This window comes from Callorhinus ursinus, unplaced genomic scaffold (genome assembly GCF_003265705.2).
Source record: "Callorhinus ursinus isolate GAN/ISIS: 27379988/994484 unplaced genomic scaffold, GSC_fseal_2.0 scaffold3, whole genome shotgun sequence".
NCBI lineage: Eukaryota > Metazoa > Chordata > Mammalia > Carnivora > Otariidae > Callorhinus > Callorhinus ursinus.
This window is the reverse complement of record NW_027397065.1, coordinates 64,219,613-64,243,953: the sequence shown is the minus strand read 5'-3', so window position 1 is coordinate 64,243,953 and position 24,341 is coordinate 64,219,613. Positions and strand designations below refer to the sequence as shown.

At 34.5% G+C, this 24,341-nt stretch overlaps 1 protein-coding gene and 1 non-coding gene across 4 annotated transcripts in view; one reads left to right on the top strand and one right to left on the bottom strand.

The window, feature by feature from the left end:
• NIPBL (NIPBL cohesin loading factor) overlaps positions 1–24,341 on the top strand; it is a 201,984-nt gene that overhangs the window by 162,282 nt on the left and 15,361 nt on the right. For all 3 annotated transcript variants that reach the window (XM_025867377.2, XM_025867379.2, XM_025867378.2), the window contains 9 exons: positions 1,185–1,319; positions 2,154–2,252; positions 3,599–3,652; positions 16,195–16,303; positions 17,796–17,932; positions 21,511–21,651; positions 21,774–21,867; positions 22,567–22,721; positions 23,445–23,535. In XM_025867377.2, coding sequence (XP_025723162.1) covers positions 1,185–1,319; positions 2,154–2,252; positions 3,599–3,652; positions 16,195–16,303; positions 17,796–17,932; positions 21,511–21,651; positions 21,774–21,867; positions 22,567–22,721; positions 23,445–23,535 — 1,015 coding nt within the window. The remainder of the gene's footprint in view (positions 1–1,184; positions 1,320–2,153; positions 2,253–3,598; positions 3,653–16,194; positions 16,304–17,795; positions 17,933–21,510; positions 21,652–21,773; positions 21,868–22,566; positions 22,722–23,444; positions 23,536–24,341) is intronic.
• On the bottom strand, positions 19,192–19,295 carry LOC112820519 (small nucleolar RNA U13). The gene has a single exon (XR_003207182.1). It is a non-coding gene; the product is annotated as a small nucleolar RNA U13 (small nucleolar RNA).

Genomic DNA, 24,341 nt, shown 5'->3' with positions numbered 1-24,341 from the left:
CTTTTAAAAATAAATAAATAAATAAAATTTAGACTATTGGGTGCCTGGGTGGCTCAGTCGTTAAGCAGCTGCCTTCGGCTCAGGTCATGATCCAAGAGTCCTGGGATCGAGTCCCACATCGGGCTCCCTGCTCAGCGAGAAGCCTGCTTCTCCCTCTCCCACTCCCCCTGTTTGTGTTCCTGCTCTCACTGTCTCTGTCAAATTAATAAATAAAATCTTTAAAAAATAATAAAATAAAATTTAGAGTATTCTCCCTTTTTTATACACTTCCCCCATGACATTGACTCATTTAAAAAGACCAAGGTCAGTCTTATTATTTCCTCATGGTTTTGTTTAATTTGTTCTTTCGTTTCTTGTATTTCTTATTAACTATAAGATGATTGGGACAATGGTTCGATTAGATTTAGATTTAACACTTTTGTTAAAAATACTTCATATGCAGGGCGCCTGGGTGTCTCAGTCGTTAAGCGTCTGCCTTTGGCTCAGGTCATGATCCCAGAGTCCTAGGATCAAGCCCCGCATCGGGCTCCCTGCTCAGTGGGAAGCCTTCTTCTCCCTCTCCCACTCCCCCTGCTTGTGTTCCCTCTCTCTCTGTGTCTCTCTCTGTCAAATAAATAAATAAAATCTTTAAAAAAAAATACTTCAGGGGCGCCTGGGTGGCTCAGTCGTTAAGCGTCTGCCTTTGGCTCAGGTCATGATCCCAGGGTCCTGGGATCAAGCCCCACATCGGGCTCCCTGCTCAGCGGGAAGCCTGCTTCTCCCTCTCCCACTCCCCCTGCTTGTGTTCCCTCTCTTGCTGTGTCTCTCTCTGTCAAATAAATAAATAAAATCTTTAAAGAAAAAAAAAAATACTTCATATGCTGTTTAAGTGCCACTATTCTAAAAGCTTCATATTTGTTATCCCATTTAATTTTGGTGAGCTTATGTCCTAGTCTTGTGTTCAGTGCTGTTTAATATTTTTGCATGTCTTGGATATCATATTTTAAAAGTAAAACAATATAATAACCCATATTTGTAGTAACAATAAGAAAGCATAGAAAGAGGAAATATATAGACCATCTTTATCATGTTAAAAGTCAATAGACTGCTTGATGGTACTTATTTTCTAGTTTCATTTTATCACATTTCATACATCTGAGCAGCTTGATTTTTTCTGATATTTAAAAATACTTTTCTGTTCTTAGGATACTGGTATCAGTGTCAGGAAAAGGGTAATAAAGATTCTAAGAGACATCTGTATTGAACAACCAACATTTCCAAAAATTACGGAAATGTGTGTAAAAATGATTCGCAGAGTCAATGATGAAGAGGGCATTAAGGTAAGATGAATTGGTGACTACTTTAAAATTCATTTTTCATTAGTGTTTTAAATAATTTAATGTTTATTGTATCTAAATTTGTTGATATATATGTAAAATATGACTTATAAAACCTTTACAAGTGAGTCAATGTTTTTAGATTATAAATTCAAAAAAGACATACTTTCTTACATTTTTATTTCTAGATCTTACATAAATAAAATCTGATCTTTCTCAACCAATGGAATTATAATATTTAATGTCATTGTGATTACATTATATGCAGGAAGTTTATTATCAAATTAATTTTCAGGTGGTATGTATTTGGTTTTCTAAGTTAATAAATACTTCTTTGAAAGTTTGATCTTGTTCATTAAAGAATTTATGTGTATATGATTGTCCCTGTGTTTGCTTTTGTGTTTGTTTTTAGCAACTTCTCCCCAAAAGTAGTAAAAATATTTTTTAGTTTGATCAAAAACATTTGAGGGTATACTATGCAGATTTCCTAGGCTAGGCATAGTATCACCTATTTAAAATTTTTACCAATTGAAAAAGATTGTAAATTTAAGAAACTAATTGATTGCTTTTAAAAACAGAAATTCATGCCAAAAATTCATGGTAGTTTATTTTTTGATTAGTTATTTATAGCTTTGTTTGAGACTTTTTTTTTTTTTTTAATAAACTCTTTGCCCACCATGGGGCTTGAACTCATGACCCAGAGATCAAGAGTTGCATGCTCTAGTGACTGAATCAGCCGGGTGCCTCAACTTTGTTTTAGGTTTTAATGAGAATTTGGGATTGAGAATTTTGCCATGTTTGTTGTAGTTGTGTAGTTTGAAATTTTCTTTCTTCTAGAAATTAGTAAATGAAACATTCCAAAAACTCTGGTTTACTCCAACTCCACACAATGACAAAGAAGCAATGACAAGGAAAATTTTAAACATCACTGATGTGGTAAGGACTCGAACAAAGGTGTGGTCCCTGTGGGTGCAAACCTAGTTTAGGCCTACCCCCTCATACAAAGAGAGAGACAATGGTGAGGTAATCATTGATGCTTAATGATGCTTAATCTTGACATTTAATACTACTATAGTTGACCCTTCAGCTGCACAGGTCCACTTATACACGGATTTATTTCAGTAAATACAGTTTTCTCTTCCTTACGATTTTTTTTACTACTATTTTCTCTCCTCTAGCTTACTCCATTACTGTAAGAGTATAGTATATAATACATATATCATACAACATATGTGTTAATCAACTGTTTTTGTTATTGGTAAGGCTTCGGGTCAGCAGTAGGCTATTAAAAGTTAAGTTTTGGGGAAATTAAAGTTATACACAGATTTTCAACTGTGCAAGGGATCAGCATCCCTAAACCCTGCATTGTTCAGGGTCAACTGTACTTCCCTTACTTTACATTTCTGGAGATACTCAAGGGCTGCAAAGAAGATGAGATTGGTATTTCTACAAAACCACTTCTTGGCATTCGTTCACTTACAAGCACTGATACTGAAATTTTCCATATTCCTCCACTGATTGAAAACTGAGAGGGGGAGGAGAAGTGGATGAATAGGTAACAGTAGCTTAGGGATAGCAACCTCAAATGAGATAGTACTTTTTCAGAAAACATGAGTTAAGATTAGTTTCATTATGTTTAATTATACACATAAGCTATAAACTTTTTTGACCCAGAATACTTTTTATGTTTTGAACATAAGTTTTGTATTGTCATTTACAAGTTCATCTCTGTTTCACTCATGCCTTTAAATCTGCTATCTAGAAGGAAAATAATAAGCAAACATTTCTCTTTGTTGTTTTAAACCTTACAGATTTTTCTAATTGAAGTTATTATTCAAAATGTAATATCATATATTTTTTAAGTTTTTATTTAATTCTAGTTAGTTAACATACAGTGTAATAAGAGTTTCCAGTGTACAATATAGTGATTCAGCACTTCCATACATCACCCAGTGTTCATCACAACAGATGCACTCCTGAATCCCCCTCACCTATTTCACCCATCCTCCCATCCACCTGTCCTGTAATACCTTATTTAATTTCAATACATTAAACTAATTTCTTGAATATCTTAAGTGTTTTTAAAATAAAATTGTTTAGCATTGGTAAATTATTGGTTTATTAAAAGAACAGTTTACTTTAAAAATAATTTTTTAAAGGAGAGCATTGAGACATTTATATACCTCAGGCTAAAACATAGCAAAGGTTTGGTTTTTGTTTTGTTTTTCAGATTTTTAAGTAAATTTCTAATTTTGATAGTTTCACCATATTTTCCTGCTTAGGTTGCAGCATGCAGAGATACTGGATATGACTGGTTTGAGCAACTCCTTCAAAACGTGAGTGTTACTTTGACTCCTGATAACAAATAACATGAAATTTAATAGAAGGTCAGTTCTTTGTAAGCTTTATGATTTAAAAGAACCTTTTCAGTTATTTTTTAAGAATTTGCCTTTTGAGGGAGAACATTTATTTCAGTATATTAGGCTGAATGTGTTGGTTAATATCCCTATTTAATCAATTATTCAATTGCCTGTTATAAGTAAGTTTTCTAAATCAGTAATTGAAATTCTGTCTTCTCTGCCTTCCAGATAATTATTTTTTTCTTATCCCTTTAATTTAAATATTAGACAAATCTACAGATTTATGGATTGCATTAAATACATATTTACATTATTTGACATGTTATAAAAGTGTGTAGAATTTCCTATAATAGTACAGAATTAAACCACAATTGTTATTCTTTAAAAATCTCATAATGGAAATGTTTATCTTCCTATGAATTTTTTTATTTCAGAAATTTTTAAATAGATAGAAGTACCCATCACCCAGCTTCAAAAATTATCAGCATTTTCCCAATCTTACTTTATCTCTAATCCTGCCCCTATATTTTTTTAAATTATTTTTTCTTGGTTATAATACTTCTAAAGCAAACCCCATACTTTTTATCATTTCACCATAAACATTTTAGTGTCTATCTTTAACAGAAATTATTTTTAAAAAGTAACCAGAATATCATTATCATCTATATCAAAATAAACATTAATAAGTTATTCCCTAATATCTAATTACCTATTCAATGTTCATATTTCCCTGATTGTCTCAAAAATGTATTTGTATATTTGGTTTGCAGTTGCTTTGGTTGATACGGCTCTTAAGTCTCTTCTCTTAATCTATGATAGTCGACCCCTCACCCCTTTTTTTTCATGCCACTTACATGTTTTCCTATAGAATGTCCCACATTCTAGATTTCATAGATCTTTTCCTTCTGGTGTCATTTAAGTTGTTCCTCTATTCGCCATTTTTTTTTTTCCTGTAGACTCTTAGATCTAGAGCCTTACTGAAGTTCAGTTTTGGGAGTAGGAGACAAGATACTTCATAGATGATGCTGAATATTACTGCATCACATCAGGAGGCACATAATGTTTGTTTATCCTACTTTCAGTGATCTTTCAGTTTAGATGTTGTCAACCTGGTGTACCTTATAATGAGTTTGTTCATTTTTTAATATCAGCATAAATGAACAGATTTGTATGTCTTTTTATTTTATTTAGGAGGGGGAAGGGCAGAAGGAAGGGAGAGAGAGAATCTTTACCAGGCTCCATGCCCAGCACCAGCCTTTTACAGGGCTCGATCTCACAGCCATGAGATCATGACCTGAACCGAAATCAAGTCAGACATTTAACCAACTGAGCCACCTGTTGGCTGCCCTGTCTTTGTATTTGAAACGTTGCAATCATAAGTCTTTTGAAGTTCAGATTGTCCCATCTTTGCCCAGTGGTAGCCCCTTTCAGTCGGTCTTGTATCCTTTTGATACAACCTTATTACTCTTTTGTAACTGATCACTTTTTGCCTCTACAAGATGTCCTAGACTCAACTTGCACATTTTCTGCCCCAAACCTGAAATCAGCCATTTTTCCAAAGAGCCCTAATTTGGATTTGGATGCTGCAGATGTTCTTTGCTGATGGGTTATCATAGCTTTGGGCCTTTTCCAGAGGATAGAGCTAAATAATGTGTTTTTTAGAAAGGCAAAAATAAATCAAGAATTTATATTGATTGTTTTATTCAAATTTTTTATTATGGAAGTCTATTTCTTTGGTTTTATTCTTTCCTTTAGGCTAAAAATCTTGGTTCCCAAGGAAAGGAGCATAATTTCTTACTTGCTTTGCCCTACTGTATTAACAATAACATTATTGGATACAGTTTTTAAGATTGCTTTGCATTTCTTTTTATCTATAGCTTACTAAAGATATATTATTAAAAGTCTACTTTTTTCTTTCTGAAGGGGGTGGAGGGCCAGAGGGAGAGGGAGAGAGAGAATCTTAAACAGGCTCCATCTCACAACCCTGAGATCATGACCTGCACCAAAATCAAGAGTCATAGGCTCAACTTACTGAGCCGCCCAGGCACCCCATTAAAAGCCCTTCTTGAAATAAATTTTTTCTGTTTGATTATATCAGCAATCTACAGCTAGTTAAGTCCATTTATTTCTGTTTACTTCTGTATGTTTAACAATATTTTTAGCAGTCATCAAAATTATTTTCTTGAGTCACAATCAAGATACAGAATATCACCCTTCAAAGCTTTGTGACTTTTTGTAGTTGGTCCTCTTCCCTTGGCCCTGGGAAACTACCAGTCTACTTTTTGTCACTACAGTTACATCTTTTGTAGAATTTCGTATCAGTGGAATCATACATACAACATGTAGTTTTTTTGTGTTTGACTTCTTTTAATTAGCAAAATGTTGCTGGTATACTAATATTTTATTCATTTTTGTTGCTGACTGTTATCAGTAGTACAGATGTATAGTAATTTCTTTATGAACTCACAAATTTATGGATTTGTGTTTCCAGTTTAGACTTTTCTGAATAACGCTGACATGAATATTTGTGTGCAAGTTTTTGTGTGGATGTGTGTTTTTATTTTTCTTGGGTAAATTTGTATGAGTGTGATTGCTGGGTCATGTGGTGAGTGAGAAACTGCCAGACTCTTTCCAAAATCGCTGAACCATTTTGTATTTCTACCAGCAATGTTCCAGTTGTTCTACATTCTCACCAATACTTGGTTTTGTCATTCTTTTTTTTTAATTATTATGTTAATCACCATACATTACATCATTAGTTTCTGATGTAGTGTTCCATGATTCATTGTTCATGCATAACACCCAGTGCTCCATGCAGAACACACCCTCTTTAATACCCATCAAGAGGCTAACCCATCCCCCCACCCCCCTCCCCTCTAGAACCTTCAGTTTGTTTCTCAGAGTCCATCATCTGTCATGGTTCATCTCCCCCTCCGATTTCCCCCCCTTCATTCTTCCCCTCCTGCTATCTTCTTTTCTTTTTTTCCTTAACATATATTGCATTATTTGTTTCAGAGGTACAGATCTGTAATTTAACAGTCTTGCAGAATTCACAGCACTCACCATAGCACATACCCTCCCCAATGTCTATGACCCAGCCACCCCATCCCTCCCACCCCCCTTTGTCATTCATTTTAACTTTACCCATCTGATGGTGTGTAGTAATATGTTGCTTTTAAAAAATTTTTTAAGATGCCTTTTTTAAACATCTTCATGGTATTTGCTTATGTTCTTCAGTCTGTAATATCTTAAGTTCTCTTCCTAAATCATCTTCCATATATCATCTTTTATTTCATAATTTTACATAATATATTTGATATCATTTCCCTCCTAAGTCAAATAATTAGCTCTATATTACAAAGTATTGTGACCATCTTAGTTATATTTATGTCAGCCATTCCAGATGGGACGTAATAATTTCTAAAGGACTCTACAACCACATGTTTCATCTGATAATTACAATAAGTGAGTACGAATTAATTGTCGCTATCAGAAATGTCATTATTTAGTATTCCAAAAAAGGATCTAAGATTATACCCATATGTATTATTGGCAAGTTAGAAGCAGAAAGGAGATGACTAGATTTAGAATCTCTCAGCAGGAAGTTCTCTGGTCTTTATATCTTTACTTTCTAGTCCTCTTCAGCTAGTTGTTCATTTAGTTCTTTCTCCCTATTGTCTAATTTTACTTTAGTTTCTGACAACAGTTTAGTTTATCAGTTACACTGTGACTTTGTGATACAGTCATTAGACTAGCAGAATTTAGTTTAATGAAAGAAATAAAGCTTAAAATATTTATTATAGATGCATGTAACAGTTATAGCAGTTATAACATGTATGCATAACTTTTAAGAGAGGCTAGGAAGGATATAGAGAATGGACTACTATAGAATCATTGGAAATTCTTGAGTCAAGAATAATTAGTGCACATAGCTGCGCCTGGCTGGCTCAGTTGGTAGAGCATACAGCTCTTGATCTTGAGGTTGTGAGTTTGAGCCCACACTGGGGGTAGAGTTTTAAAATATATATATATATACACACACACACACACACACACACACACATATATATATATATTTTTTAAATATATAATTAAAGAATTATATATATTTTATTTTAAAGAATTTTTTTTTAAACAATAATTAGCACACTTTGGGCGCCTGGATGGCTCAGTTGGTTAAGTGTCTTCCTTCCTCTCGGGTCATGATCCCAGGGTCCTGGGATTGAGCCCCACCTTGGGCTTCCTGCTCAGTGAGGAGCCTGCTTCTCCCTCTCCTGCTCTCATGCTTGTGTTCCCCCTCTCTGTCTGTCAAATAAATAAATAAAATCTTAAAAAAAAATAATTAACACACTTCAACTATTTCCGCATGAGCTCATATACACATTCCACTCCATCCAGTTTCCACTGTATCTCATTTTTATTATTTGTATGTTGAGTGAGTTTATGGATCAGTGATTCTCAACTCATGAAATGTGGTTTGTTTGTTTTTTTAAGGAAACTTAGAGTACTATAGCTTCAAAATCAGACATGCACCAAACTGTCCACCAACTAAATAATTTTAATATGTTATATATACATACACACACTTTAAATGTATGCGTATTCATTGCCTTCATAACCTTTAATGAATTCATAGCTTTTTTTGCCATTTTTCAGTAGCATGTGAAAGAAAAATTTCTGTCATGAAAGTCCTTGTATTTTTTTATTTGTATAAAATAGTCTAACTTGGGGCGCCTGGGTGGCTCAGTTGGTTAAGCGACTGCCTTCGGCTCAGGTCATGATCCTGGAGTCCTGGGATCAAGTCCCACGTCGGGCTCCCTGCTCAGCAGGGAGTCTGCTTCTCCCTCTGACCCTCTTCCCTCTCGTGCTCTCTATCTCTCATTCTCTCTCTCTCAAATAAATAAATAAAATCTTTAAAAAAATCTTAAAGTAGTCTAATTAATTTAAACCACTATCATATCCCTATGACAGGTGCACAAAAATTGAATTGATTTTCTAGTGCCACTCACTTTCATTGCTTATGAACCAAGACTATGGTCCTTTTTTTAATTTATAAGAAAATACAGGTGGGGCACTTGGGCTCAGTGGGTTAAGCATCTGCCTTGGGTTCAGGTCATGGTCCCAGAGTCCTGGGATCAAGCCCCATGTATGTTGGGCTCCCTGCTCAGGTGGGAGTCTGCTACTCCCTCTCCCTCTGCCCCTCTCCTCCCTGACAAGTGCTCTCTCTCTCGAGTGCGCCTGCTCTCTCTCTCTCTCAAATAAATGAATAAAATCTTTAAAAAAGAAAATACAGGTAGTTGAAAAAACTTGAATAACCTATATTTCATGTGTTCCTGGCCTTTGTAATCTAAAACAAGATGTCCTTAAAGGTTACAGTCAAATGCTATATCAACCATTGAATGAATAGGAAAATTGATATATTCATGTAATTTAATAGTACCCTACATCTTAAAGGAAGAGACTACTGAAACATACAGCAACTTAGATGAACAATAAAAACATTACACAGAGTGAAGAAGACTTACACAGAAGAGTACATATTCTCATTCCATTTATATAAAGTTCTAGGAGAGGCAAAAACTAGTCTGTATTGGAAAAATTCAGAAGAGTGGTTGCAGGGGGCCAGGGATTGACATGGAAGGGACATGTACTAGGGTTCTCCAGAGAAGCCAGAACCAACAAGATACTGAGAGGAAAGAGAAAAGGATTTATTATAAGGAATTGGCTCATGCAGTTGTGGAGGCTCTTAAATCCCAAAGTCTGCTGTCTGCAAGCTAGAAGTCCAGAAAAGCTACTGATGTAGTTCAGTCTGTGTCTGAAGGCCTGAACCAGGGTAGCCAATGGTATAAATCCCAGTTGGAGTGCAAGAGAAAACTGATGTCCCAACTCAAACAGTAGTCGGTTTCTTCCTTCCTCCACCTTTTGTTCTATTCAGGCCCGTAATGGCTCGTGTGATACACACCCAAATTAGAGAAGATGATCTGCTTTACTGCGTCCACCAATTCAAATGTGAATTTCATCTAGAAACATCCTCACCAATATCCAGAAGTAATATTTAGCCAAATAACTGGGCATTCCATGGCCCAGTCAAGCTGACACATAAAATTAACCATCACAAATCTACTTTGCCAACTTGGCACCTATATATATCTCTTTAACCATACTTCATTTCCAAAAAACAGTAACAAGGTCATAGTTCCACCTAACATGATACAGCTATCCTGCATACAACCGAAAATGCACTAACCTCTTTCCCAGGAGAAAAAATTAAGTCCTTGAGTGATATTTACTCTTCTCCTCGATATTCCATGACTTAAATATACTATGATATGAAGTCAATACATCTTATGTTCTATGGTAAGGAATAGGAGGAAAAAATTAAGTAGGAAATGCTCATGACAGGTAAAGTTTTTGTTTTTATACCTTGTAATGTGGTCATGACTGCGTTCTTCTGCCCACAGTCTATTCCCTTTGCCTTCAACAAGGACCTCACCTGGTCTTGGTTCATGGTGGGGTGACCCATGACTTCATTCCTGAACGGTCTGTACCACTAGTAGTCCTGCCTGGGTTGGGTTGGTATAGTCTTCCATTGACCTTAATTACAGGAGATGGTAATATGAAGAGTTGCCCTGAGGGATCTCCTATATTCCAGACATACTCTTCCTTACCTCCATTGTAGAGTAGTAGTCTAGTCAGTCACTCCAGCCAGTACCCCAGTCCCTTCCTTGCCTGTTGTTTCAGAGGCATGAGGAGCCCAAAGTAGTTGGTTGGTAATCTTAACTTCCAATTCAGTGGGATCATTGTTGTGTCTCCTGGTGGAAGCTCCTTCTGGAACTAAGACCTCTAGGTCAGCAAAGCATAAAGTTGCCAGAAGCAAAAGTTTTGCTAGCGGGTCACTAGAGGTAATATGAGTGATGTCATTCCCATTTCTACCCCTTGCAGATTTCTGGTCTGTGAATCCTGGCTGTGGGCTAAACAGCTCCAAATATTGGATGCTGATTCAGAGCATATAGAGTCTTCTGGAGAATCTTGCCCCAGCCATGCAAGATATTGCCACGTATCTGGTGCTATATGTAACTCTTCAAAAGTCCATTCCATGTTCTATCAAGCCACTTGCTTCATTGATCAAAAGTAATTCTGTGTAGAATACCCTGACAGTAAATAAGACATTCTATAAATCTACAGGTGGTAGTTTTGGCAGAAGCACTGCATACAGGGAAGGCAAGTCTGTATCCAGAGTGTCTGTTCCAGTAAGAACAAAATGCTGCCTGTCTACTGCACAGGCCAAATAAGTGAGTTGAATGAGAAGGTGGTATGAATTACCATCTCTGCATCCTTCAAGTCTTTGATGATAGTACTAGTCTTGACAGCCCCTCCAGTAATGTAGTATTGCTTTCAATATACTATTTTGCTGGGTAGAAGCATTCCTCATGGCTTCCACTTGGCCTTTCCCACCATAATAGCCCTGACTGCATGGATCAAAGAACCAATGTGGGGATTCTGTCAGCTGCTGCGTATATCTATTCCAATTTTTCATTTTGGTACTGAGAAATAATCACAGGATGTGTTTGGGGACCCACTGGACTCAGTGTGAAACAGACTAGATTTATACTTCCATTGACCACATGACCTCCAAACTCTACCTCTACCCTAAAGGAACCTTTAGGGTCTCCTGGAATTAGTGCCAGTTCAGAACCAGCATCTAATAATCCCTAAAAGGTCTGATCATTTCCTTTTCTCCAGTGTACAGTTAACCTGATGAAAGACCATAGGTTAGGGAAAAAATTAACAGTGTATTTTCCATAGAGTATGGGACTCCTTCCTCAAGAGGATTCCTGGACAGAATGTTTGTGTGTCTCCAAAATTCATATGTTGAAGCCTAATCCCTAGTGTGATACAAAGATGGGGCCTTTGGGAGATGATTAGGTCATGAGGGTGGAGCCCTTGTGAATCAGATTAATGCCCTTCTAAGAAGAGACACAAGAGAGATGATTTCTCTCTGCTCTCTGCCATATAAGTATAAAGAAGACTGTCATCTGCAAGCCAGGAAAAGGATCTTCACCAGATGATGCTGGCACCTTGGTCTTAATTTCCCAACTTCCAGAGCTATGAGAAATAAATTTCTGTTTAAGCCACCTAGTCTATAGTATTTGTTATAGCAGCCCAAGCTAAGACAGAAATTGGTACCAAAAATAAGATGCAGCTGAAAACAAATAATGTGGAAGTGGCTTTGGAACTGGATAATATGTAGAGATTAGAGGAGTTTTGATGTGCATACTAGAAAAAGCTGATATTTCAAGAGACATTGAAAGGCAATTCTGGTGAGGGCTCAGAGAGAAAAGAAGCTGTAGAGAAAGCTTTTGTCTTCTTAGAGAATACATATAATCATGTACAGAATGTTGGTAGACGTACCAACAGCAAAGGCCATTCTGATGGGGTCTCAGACAGAAATGAGAAACATGCTATTGGACAACAGAGCTGTCTTTGTTATAAAGTGGCAAAGAACTTGACTGAATTGTGTTCTTGTTCTAGTGTTTTGTGAAAGGTAGAACTTCAGGCATGAAATTGGATATTTAAGCTGAGGAGATTTCTAAAGTGTTGAAGGAGCAATTTGGTTTTGTTTATAATCAAATACTGTCCATCAACTAGTCAATGAGTAAAAATACTGATATACCCACACAGTTTCATAGTATTCCATATCATAAAGGAACAAACTGTTGATAATACAACTTAGGTGAATAATAAAAACATTATGCAGAGTGAAGGAAGCCTCACACAGAAGAATACATGTTCTGATTCCATTTATATGAAGTTCTAGGAGAGGCAAAATTAATCTGTATTGGAAAAACTCAGAAGAGTGATTGCAGGGCGTCAGGGATTGATTGGGAATAACATGAGGGAACTTTCAAGGATGATGGTAATAGTCTATCAGTGGTTCTAAAAGTTGCTGAGATTTAATCTGCAACTTGTTAGATATACGAATTCTAAGGCTTTACCCCAGTAACTCTGAGGGTGGGCCCACCATTGTATTTTTTATAGTCTCTCCAGATGATTCTGATATAAGCTAAAGATGATCACTGTTCTGTATTTTGATAGGAGTTTGAGTTCTAATGGCAAATGCACTTAATGAAACTGAGGAAATGAACACTAAAGATTTGTACATTTCATTTTGTGTAAATTTTATCTCAAAGGGAAAAAAAGAGTATACCGTTTATAATTTACTTTGAAATACATCAAAAATAAGATGGATACAGATATGTGTGTATGTATACATATGTATATGTATATATATGCACTTATGTATATATAAGCATAAGGCTGGCTTAACATAAGTGTGTATGTATGATTTAACACCAAAGAAGAAGAAATAAGTAATCATTCCAGGGAACACAGGAAAAATTTTTGATAAAATATAGTTTTGAATGATAACTTCTAATAAACTAGGAATAAAATCTGACAGAAAATAACTATAAACCTAAAATGAAAATCATGCAAAATGGGAATATGTTTAGAGATCTCATCAAAATAAAAATAGTCATCAAGGGGCACCTGGCTGGCTCAGATTGGTAGAGCATGCTACTTTTTATCTCAGGGTCGTGAGTTCAAGCTTCATGCTGGGTGTGGAGCCTGCTTTAAAAAAAATAACAAAAAAAAAACAGTTCTCAGATATGTTGAGGTGATTGTAAAATATATGTGGAAAAGCAGAGAACTAAAAATAATTGTCATTTCTGAAAATGCAGGAAAACTGACTTGCCTTACCAAATATAAGGACTTATTTTTAAAGATGCAGTAGTTAAGGTAGTGTGGTACTAAATAGACCAATAGAGTAAGACAGCCCAAAAATAAGCCTCCACGTATTTAGGATATACTTATTATAAAATAGAAGTGGCACTGCAGTTAATGGGGAAAGAATGGAGTTCTCAGTAAATGGAGCTGGGACAATTGGCTACCCATAAGGTATTTTTGTTTTGTTTGTTTTTTTAAGAATTGATTCCTACTTCTGGGGCCCCTTGGTGGCTCAGTTGGCTAGTGTCCAACTCTTGGTTTCTGCTCAGGTCATGATCTCAGGGTCATGAGATCGAGCCCCCTGTCAGGCTCCGTGCTCAGTGGGGATCCTGCTTGAGATTCTTTCTCCCCTTTCCTTCTGCCCTCCCCCCTACCTCTGCACCCACGTGTGCATGCACTCTCTCTCTCTCTCTCAAATAAATTAAAAAAAAAAAAGAATTGATTCCTACTTAACTCAGTAATCACCTCCATATAAAGAAAATCTTTAAAACCTTTAGAAGATAATATATGTGAATATATTTTTGACCTTTCTGTAAGGAGAGATTTCTTCAGTTCCAAAACCATTAACCCTAAAAGATTGATAAATTTCACTGTGTTGAAAGGAAGTAGATTTTTGAATCAAAAGACATCTTAAAGCAAAAACACAAGTCACAAACTGGGAAAAGATATTTGACACACATGAAACATGGAAAAAGGATCATTATTAAGAATATGTGAAGAACTCCTCTTCTATAAACTAACATAATGCAAGAGTCCCAGTAGGAAAATAAGTAAAAGCCATGAATAGGCATTTCATATGAGAAATAGCACATATGGCTTATACAGTGTTCAGCTTCATTAATAATATGGAAAATACAAATCAAGACTATGTTTTACATTCATTTGATTGGCAGAAATTGAGAAGTCATATGATAAATAATGGAAAAGAGATAGATTAAACAGTATCTCTTAAACTATTAATTCTGTAACCAATTTGAAAAAACACAGCATAAAGTTGAACAGTTATATAACCTGTGACCTAACAATTCCACTTCAAGTATATACCTAAGAAAATCTTGTATATGTGTGCCAGGAGACAAATAAAAGAATGCTCATTATGCCACTAAAAAGTGTAATTAACCTGTCTTCAGAATAGCTAAATTAATTGCAGTATGGACACACAGTAGCCTGTTGCTTATCAGTTAAAATGAACAAAATACAGTCATTTGCAACAACCTGGATTACAGTTAGGGACATAATGTTGAGTGAACAAGGCAAGTCCCAGAAGACTGCATCTAGCATGATACCTTTTAGAAAGTTGAAAATCAGGCAAAACTATAAACAGTATACAGTTTACACAATTTTTTTAAGCAAGGAAATTATAAAATTCCTGTTAGTGGTTACCTTGAAGTGACACAGGAAGGTGGAATAAGGGAAGGAACACATTGGGAAAATAAAAGTCCATGGAAATATTCTTGTTCTCGAGTTGGGTTCGTAGTACAGTATTTTTATAAGTAAACAAAAGAGCACATAGCAGTATTAATGGTGTGTCATGAACCAAAATCTAGGATTTATACTTTTGTGTATACTTGATCTCTTGGAGAGGGAAAGAAGAAATAAGGAAGAGGGGATCGTTTTCTGCTCCTGCCTGGAAAAGGCTAGCGTGCAATTTTAGTAGCTGCTTAAGGAATTGAGTTATGGAGTAGGACAATTAGAATCCAGCTGTACAGAGTTGAAACTGAAAATTGGAATTTCCTTTTTTGATTTATTTAAATTGAAGAGGATGGGGGCAACATATGTGTTATGTTATCCTGATTGCTGTCAATTGTTTAATCATTTGTGCATCTTGTAGCGAAAGTTTAAACTTGAGCTATCCAATACTAGCCACATGTTTTTTTAATTTAATTTGAATTTTTGTTTTTATTCGATTTTAATTCTTCAGTCATACTAGCAACATTTCACGTGTTTAGTAGCTGCATATGTCTTGTGGCAACCATATTGGACAGCACAGATAAAGAACATTTCCATCATTGCAGCAAGTTACATTGGACAGCACGGGAACTCTTCATGAAAATCAAATACACATTTCAACTTCTTTAATATCTCCAGAGTTGTAGTAGCTAGTCTGTATTAACAAAACAAATAGACCATAGATGACTTTACAATTGACTTACGATTATAAAAGTTTGAATTTGTTTTATTTTTTGGCTGTAGTTAGACTGATCTTTTCTCCTCATCATTCCTAACACTTTTCTTACATTGTTTATTAATAATTTGGCAAAGGATAATACAGAAAAGAAATCTAGCCTCATGTTTTATAATTATAAAATTGAAGGTGCAATTCAGATGAAGTTACAATTTATAAAAAAATGTAATTAACTCATACTTTTTTGAGCTATCAAAGGACTTGAAATAATGAAGAATGGAATTCTAATTCTTTAAAATAATCCAGCTAGCACTGAGCATTAAGGAAGGTCACCTTTCTCATTTCTCTCATATCCTACCTCAGGTCCTACACACAGCAGTTTAAATACTTCATACTAACATTGTTTGAAAGTATTTGTAAATTACTGGTTTATAAGATATTTTAAAACATTTGCTCTATATTTTTTGTTTATTTATTTGCATTTTCCATATTAATTGTTAATGACAAACTGAAAAGCTTTTTATGGACACATTTAATGCATTTATATTATTATTGCCTAATGAATAATTATACTGGGATTTTTTTTTTTATATATATACATATATAGTTGTTGAAGTCTGAAGAGGATTCCTCATATAAACCTGTGAAGAAAGCTTGTACTCAACTTGTTGATAACCTAGTTGAGCACATTCTTAAATATGAGGAATCTCTAGCTGGTAAGACATTTTATATATTGGTCATTAAGTTGATTTTGTAAGATATTTTAAAATACTTTGGGCACATTTCTCAATTTGCTTCTGGTTCTGCTTAGCCTAATAATTAACTACTTCACTTTTAAATGAAGGGGGTTTTTTGTTTGATGTTGCATCCTAGATTATATTGTTTAGGTTGACTAAGATTATCTAGAGCAGTATAATAAAAGCATAGGCCTCATCTCTTCTACATCTTTCAGTAGCATATAATTTTAGATGTTATGTTGAACAGACATAAAAGTCCAGGTGCTAATATGTATTTAGCTAGTTGCACTCATCCAAAAACTGTTTGATATCTCTTAAATGATATAAAATTTTCTCTCAAAATGAAATTGTTTTAACTATGATAAAAATGTTTTTAAAAGATTTGTAGTACATTCCTAATATCATTTATAATTGTTATATAAAATGTGTTTAATCTTGAGCTAGATAAAACGGTTAATATTTTTTAAATTGACAAATTCCTTTAAATACTTAATATTTTATATTATCTATTACATTATTTACCAGTCACAAATTTGAAGTTATTAATCAGAATATAAGTAAATAATCATATAAAACTGTAAAAGTAATAATTGATAATCTATTGCTTAAAGCACCCAAGACTAACATTACTTCCCATATCCTAATGTACATTAATGAGAAACAATAGTCAGCCTTGGTCATTCTCCAGAATTGGGAGCCTTACAGAGGTACCATTATGGCACCTAAGGAAATTGTTGATATCCTTTATATTTTATATGCAGTTTCTTTTCTTTAATTTTTTTTTCATTTTCCATGTGTACCTCTTTTTCTTTTTATCTCCTAGTTCTGTTTCCCCTATTTTTGCCTATCCTAGATTTTAAGGGTGATACTGTTGTCAGTGTTGAAAAATTGCTGATCTCTTCTAAAAACTGATTTGCCTCCTAAGAACCACTATATCTCCTAACTAGCAGCATTTCCCTCCCACTGGAGCAGTAGTTTGTTTACCTTTCTGATGTAGCACTGGTCCAGCTTCTTAATTTGTCACTGCAGTCTTTTAACATTCTTCTACCATGGTAGCATCTCTTTTTTCCCAGTACCCTCAAACACAGTATCACCTCAGCTAATTTGTTTTTGTCCCCCTTTGCTAACTCTCCCATACTTACTTCCATCCATTTTTAGATATAAGCAACACCATGTTTATTCCCAAAAACCCATCCCTAAACTTAGCTTCCATTCTACTTTTTAACTTCAGTCCTACACCCCTTAGTGTAAAATTTGCCGTCCATAGCACAGCCTCTTTGTCTTTTATACTTAATATATGTAATATGTATAATAAGAGAAAAAAATGTAGGAAGTCTAGCATCGTAAGAAATGCTAATCTTTTATTGAAGCATGTACTAAATCAATTCAGGGGATGATATTGAGTAATTTAAATAATTGTATAATTTCCACTGCCTTGTCATATTTTAGTATCTTATTTCTGTTTTTCCAGACTCTGACAATAAAGGTGTGAATTCTGGAAGATTGGTAGCTTGCATAACCACTTTGTTCTTATTCAGCAAAATAAGACCTCAGCTCATGGTTAAACATGCCATGACTATGCAGCCATACCTTACCACTAAATGTAGTGTAAGTATAGAGTTGTCCTACCTTTCTGTCTTACCATGTAGTATTTTCAGTTTAGAGTTCACATTGTGTCGTCCACAGCTTCACTGATCAACTGTGTCATGTACTCAAATATATGTTCTAATATTTGTGGCAAGTTATCTACAGACATCATTTTCTGATGTATTATATTGTTTGTTGTTGTTGTTTTTTCTGATGTATTATAAATGAAGTTCAGGCTTCGTTTCCTCCATAAGCTCCTCAGGTCAAACCCTCAGTAAATGCTTACTAAATGTTGTAACTACTGCTAAGACCTCAAAGGTGGATGAGGCAGAGTTCCTCTCATTGAGAAATTTACTGTCTTTTGGATTCTAAATTTGCTTTTCGTTTGTCATTTCAATATATTTTCTTATGAGTATATCATATTTACTTTATAATACATCAATATGTTGAATATGGAAAATCTAGTCAATCAGAGATGTTAGGTGGTGGTTTTAAGTTAATGTTGCACATACTCTGTTTTTCGAAGATTAAATGTGAAAATCAAATCAAACATTGCTAATGTAAAATAGTCCAGCAATTTATATGACAGTATGGTGAGTTAAGTGGCTTATTATAAACACTAAATTTTGAAACAGTCTAAAAACTTTAAAATGTAAATAATTTTTTTATTTACTATGTTCCCAGTGTTCCTAAGGAACTGATTTTAACTGTTTTCTCTATTAGATTTGCTTTGCTGCTAAGGTCTCATTTTTTGGTGATCTAAATTAACAAGTTCTAGATGAAAAACCTGAGAAATTTTAACTTCGGAAAGTACCAGAAGATAAATATATAAAAACAACATATAATACTTCTGGGATCCTAATTCTCTTTTTAGGGCTTGTATTGGATCCAGAAACAAATTGATTAATATGTAATCTATGACCAGTAATAATAGCTAATATTTATTGAGCACAGTGCCCAGTACTATGGAGAATTTTACATGCATTAGCTCATTTACCTTGTGAAGTAGGTATCATTATTATCTCAGTTTTACAGATAAGAAACTAAAGCTTTGAGAATATAAATGACTTGCCCAGTTTCACACAGCTGACCAGTCCCAAAGCTAGAATTTAACCCCATGTCTGTTTGCTTCTAAGAACTAGTCTATAATATAACTTGCGTGAATAGGCCTTGCTTGAACCAATATTACTTTGAAGCAAGATTACTTTGAAAACATCTTGTATAATTTTTATGTGTGTGTATGTGTATATGTACGCAGGTATGTGCATATATATTTTTTTAATCATGTCAGGTAATGTGCCGAGGTTGCAACAAGGTTTGAGGGAAGCACATGTCCCATAACAGTGTGAACACCCTACCATCATGCTCATGAACTAAAAAGGATCTATAAATATATTTTTTACTTAATTCTGTGGGTATGCTAAAGGGAAGGATGAATGTTGGAAAGTTTTATACACATACGTACAAAGTTTTGTATAAATAAGGCCATCGACTATATGCTAGACACATTTAAATTTTTTTGTTTTCTGTATCCTACCTCCCTTCATCTTTATTCTTCTTCATCTCAGGATGAACAACCTGGAGTATCCTTACATACTATATTCCTGCTTCTGTAATTGTGCACACACACCCATATATAACCGGTTGACCAGTTTTTTAAAATCAAGTTATGTTATATACATATCATATTAATACGTACATATTATATATGTATACATTATCCATCTTATGGATGTCCTATGATTTATTTAACCATTTCCCATTTTGGCAGGTTTTTACATTGTTTCCTATTGATAGACACTACAAACAATTCCTTAATAAACATTGCTATTCATATACCTTTAAATAGTGGTGCTTTTTTTTCTTTGGGATAGATCCTGAGGAATGGACTTGTTAGATTAAGGGAATGTTCTTTTGGTTTTGGTTTTTTTAATAGATTTTTCCAAATTGCTGGTGGACATGTTTTATAGCCTCTTTGGAAACCAGTATATGACAGTCTGTGTCATTTTTATACTCTGCCAGTCAGGTGTGAAGGAATAGTTCATTGCTGCTTCATTTTACCTTCCCTGATATCCAAGAAGGTTGAGCATCTTTTTTATGATATTAACCAGTTGTACTTAATTCTCTGTGATTTGACTGTTTATATCATTTGACCATTTTACCTTTGAATTGTGGAGCTTTTTTCTTTCCTATTTTGAAAACTCTTTTAAGTTTTTTAGATATTGAAGCATCTTATGTTATAGTCATTTCAAGTATTTTTCTTAGTAGTATATTCTTCTGCTCTTTTCCTTCACGATTTCTGTCTTTAAATTTTTTTTCTAGATTTTAAGTTATTTCTTGTACTTGACTTTCTAGGCCAGAAATGTTAAGGGTAGTTTCAAAGTAAAATTTTAGCTGTGATTCTCAGGTGAATTTATCTTAACAAAAACTCTTCATCCCTAGACGACTTTACTCATCCATCTATTGTTTAAAGCAAGTGGGAGTGGGAGAGGGCAGGAAATGACAGGATTTCTGTGTTACTTAGAGTATTCATCTTATGTTTTTATTTAATCCTGTGGGTATGCTGAAAAGATGGATGAATGTAAGGTGGGAATATTTTTATTTAGTGAGAGGTAATAAGCTCAAAGAGTCCAAAATGAGTGTCAATAACCAGTTGCTAAGACTAAAGAGTGTAACTTGACTAGATAAAAAATGTTGAATGCCTTACTTCACAAAAATAACTTGTAACTTTGGTTGCCTTAGGACAAGGGAACTGGGTGACTGGAGGATAGTAGGTGGAAAGAAACTTTTTTTTTTTTTAAAGAGACTATTATAAATTCTTTACTAACCTTTTGGGTTTGTTTGTTTTTAATGTTCTACCTATTGTTTTTAACTGCTTTGTTTTTAATCAAAGTTCTAACCTTTTTTAAAATTAGAAATTCAATATTTCAGATTTTAAAATAAAGAAGTCTTATACTTAGTTCTGGGATTCTGTATTTTCATCTGTCAGAAAAAGCATTAACACAAGCCTTTTCAGCCTTAGCAGAATTGACATTTAGGGCCAGATTATTATTTGTTGTCAAGAACTATTCTGAGCATTGTAGAATTCTTGACAGTGTTCCTGGTCTCTATCCACTGGATACCAGTAGTACCCCCCCAAGTCCCCTAATGTGACAACCAAAAATTTCTCCAGATATTGCCAAATATCCTGTGGGGACAAACTCACCCCTCAATTGAGAACTACTAGGTTAACATACACCAGTTTGAAAAATACTAATCTTAAAAACAGTATCAAACTTAGTAAAATGCTCCGTTAATATTTAAACACCTTTGTTCAAAATTGGCCTGTGTTACATTTTAGGGGAAAAAAAAGAATAACTGTAGTTTTGTGATTAAGTGACCCAAAGGTTACATGGTAAGTTAGCGGCAGAGGCTAGAATCCAGGTTCCTGACACTGTCTGATGTTCTTCCTTCCATACCTTAAAAAAGCTCTTTTCTAATAGTCTTTTTTTTTTAACTGAAACTTTACATATGTAATACCTCAGCCCCCAAATACATAAAGGTATATATGTTTCTTGTTAGATTTTGATATTCATAAAGCACTGATTTTATCATTGTAGACACAAAATGATTTCATGGTTATCTGCAATGTTGCAAAAATCCTAGAGCTGGTTGTACCACTGATGGAGCATCCAAGTGAAACTTTCCTTGCCACTATTGAAGAAGATCTAATGAAGCTTATCATCAAGTATGGCATGACTGTAAGCATTCATTTTACCATCTCGCATTGATTAGTATAAAATTCATAAATGCTAACTAAATCATATGTTTTTACCTTTGTCTTTAACTTTTGTCTAAACTAACATTTTTCTGTATCTTTTAGGTAGTGCAACATTGTGTGAGCTGTCTTGGGGCAGTTGTAAATAAAGTGACACAAAATTTTAAATTTGTGTGGGCCTGTTTCAATAGATACTATGGTAAGTTCAGTGCCTGGGCTTTAAAATTGTCCTCCTAAAATAATAATAATAATAATAATAATTGTCCTTCTACATCCTGTAGTATGTATCGCTCCTTTTTTTTTTGGTATAGCTCCTTTTTAATAAACACATCTGGGCACCTGGGTGGCTCAGTTGTTAAGCGTCTGCCTTTGGCTCAGGTCATGATCCCAGGGTCCTGGAATCAAGTCCCACATCGGGCTCTCTGCTCGGCGGGAAGCCTGCTTCTCCCTCTCCCACTCCCCCTGGTGGTGTTCCTGCTCTCACTCTCTCTCTCTCTCTATCAAATAAATAAAATCTTTAAAAGAAAAAGAAAAACACATCTGATAAAGACAGCATTGAGGGAATTTTAAGAGGTGTGATTGTCCTCTGGTCCATTCTCAGAAGCAGTATTTTCTAGTATCTTTTGTATTTCCTTAAGAATTCAGTGTAATTCCTTCAGAAATTTACCTCATATTAAATGTTGGTAAGTTTTTTGCCCACTGTGTAAAATAAAATTTAAATATCTTTTTTTTTCTTCTATTAATTCTTTTAGCCTGTAAGGTATGCCCTCATAATTCTAGATTTGTGTGATACTTAGAACCATTAGTAAAATTTAATTATAACAACTTGGGAGTAATTACTTAAAGATAATTCAAGGATAAAAGGTTTCTTGTAAATAAATATTACTTATCTTAATAGGTGCCATTTCAAAATTAAAAAGTCAGCACCAGGAAGACCCAAATAACACCTCACTTCTAACAAACAAACCAGCACTTCTCAGATCCCTTTTCACTGTTGGAGCACTATGTCGGCATTTTGATTTTGATCTAGAGGATTTTAAAGGCAACAGTAAGGTAAAGATTCTAATATTAATTACTTAGTATGCTATAAAAAATAGGACTGTGTAACCCTGTGAACTGAAAATTACTAATGACCCAGGATGAAAGCAGCATTAGAGTAGTCTGGTTTAATGAGAATTCTGAAGCAGTGCAACCCAAAACATGGTCCTCAGACTAGCCTCTGATCTACAAACTGTTTGTTACTGGTTTATAACAAGAAGCTTGGGCGCCTGGGTGGCTCAGTTGGTTAAGCGACTGCCTTCGGCTCGGGTCACGATCCTGGAGTCCTGGGATCGAGTCCCACATCGGGCTCCCTGCCCAGCGGGGAGTCTGCTTCTCCCTCTGACCCTCTTCTCTCTCATGCTCTCTATCTCCCATTCTCTCTCTCTCAAATAAATAAATAAAATCTTTAAAAAAAAAAAAGAAAGAAGCTTACACAAGTTTTATCAGCTCTGTAACTGTAGGCACACTGGGTAAGCAGCTGACTTTTTTTTTTTTTTTCTCAGTGAAGGAACAGGATGTTAATTTGTATTCTTATACAAACTTCTTTGTCACAGATTTATTTTGAATGTCACTGTTCTAAAATCTATGGATTTATAAATTTATTGGTGATTTATTCTTTAGTAAAGTTCACATGTGGAAGTTCTCACTGTTTGCTTTTAGGTTTTTCCTTTATAGTTGAAAACTGATCAAAGTTACTCTTCTTCATACACTTGAATGTGGTTTTTTTCCCCTTAGGTTAATATAAAGGATAAAGTACTTGAACTATTGATGTATTTTACAAAACATTCAGATGAAGAAGTACAAACAAAAGCCATCATTGGTCTAGGTAAGTTAAGTCTAAATTTCTTTATGGTTTTGGTTGTTTGAGAGGTTGAACAAATTTTGCAATAATGTGAGTCTAAACTGTTGTTTTATTTAAATATGTTTCTATTCACAGTAGGATTTGGTATACAGAATATAGGACTGGGGGTTAAGACACCTGGGTTCCATTCTTGGCTCAGCCAGTGATTTTCTGGGTGACCTTGTGCAAGTCATGTAACTTCTCTGTTCATCAGAGAAACTTTATTTTGGTAGCATTAGCGAGTTTTATAATTTAATATGTATGAGCAATTGTTCATATTAGTCTTTTGAACAAAAGTGAGTAATAAATTTTTAGTTACCCAAACCTCACTAAATATTTCCTGATTTCTTTAAATAAATTTAAATCTTAGTATCTTACTCCTCCTTCATCCCTTTCAGAAAATTACATATAGCGAATCTACTAAAAATTGAGATATCACTTACTTTAGGGAGTTATATTAGTACAGTGTTAACCTTCAAGCCAAATGTGTACCTTTTAATATTCAGTCTGGATATAAGTTATATGAAGTGGCAAAACTTACAGTGTTAATTCAGAGAACAAATAGTGCAAATTTTAACTTGAAAAATTAGCACTATGTAGAAAATAGTGCCTCTAGACCAGTTAATAAATGACATCTTGCTTGGGCCATAGTTCTGTTATACTGTGTGACCTTGGATTAGTTATCTGATCACTCTATGCTTTGAGTTTAGTTTGTTATTTGGCATCAGTAATACTTGCTATCATTAAGGATCTTCATCTTATTTACATAAATAAGCATTTTGTATAAATAA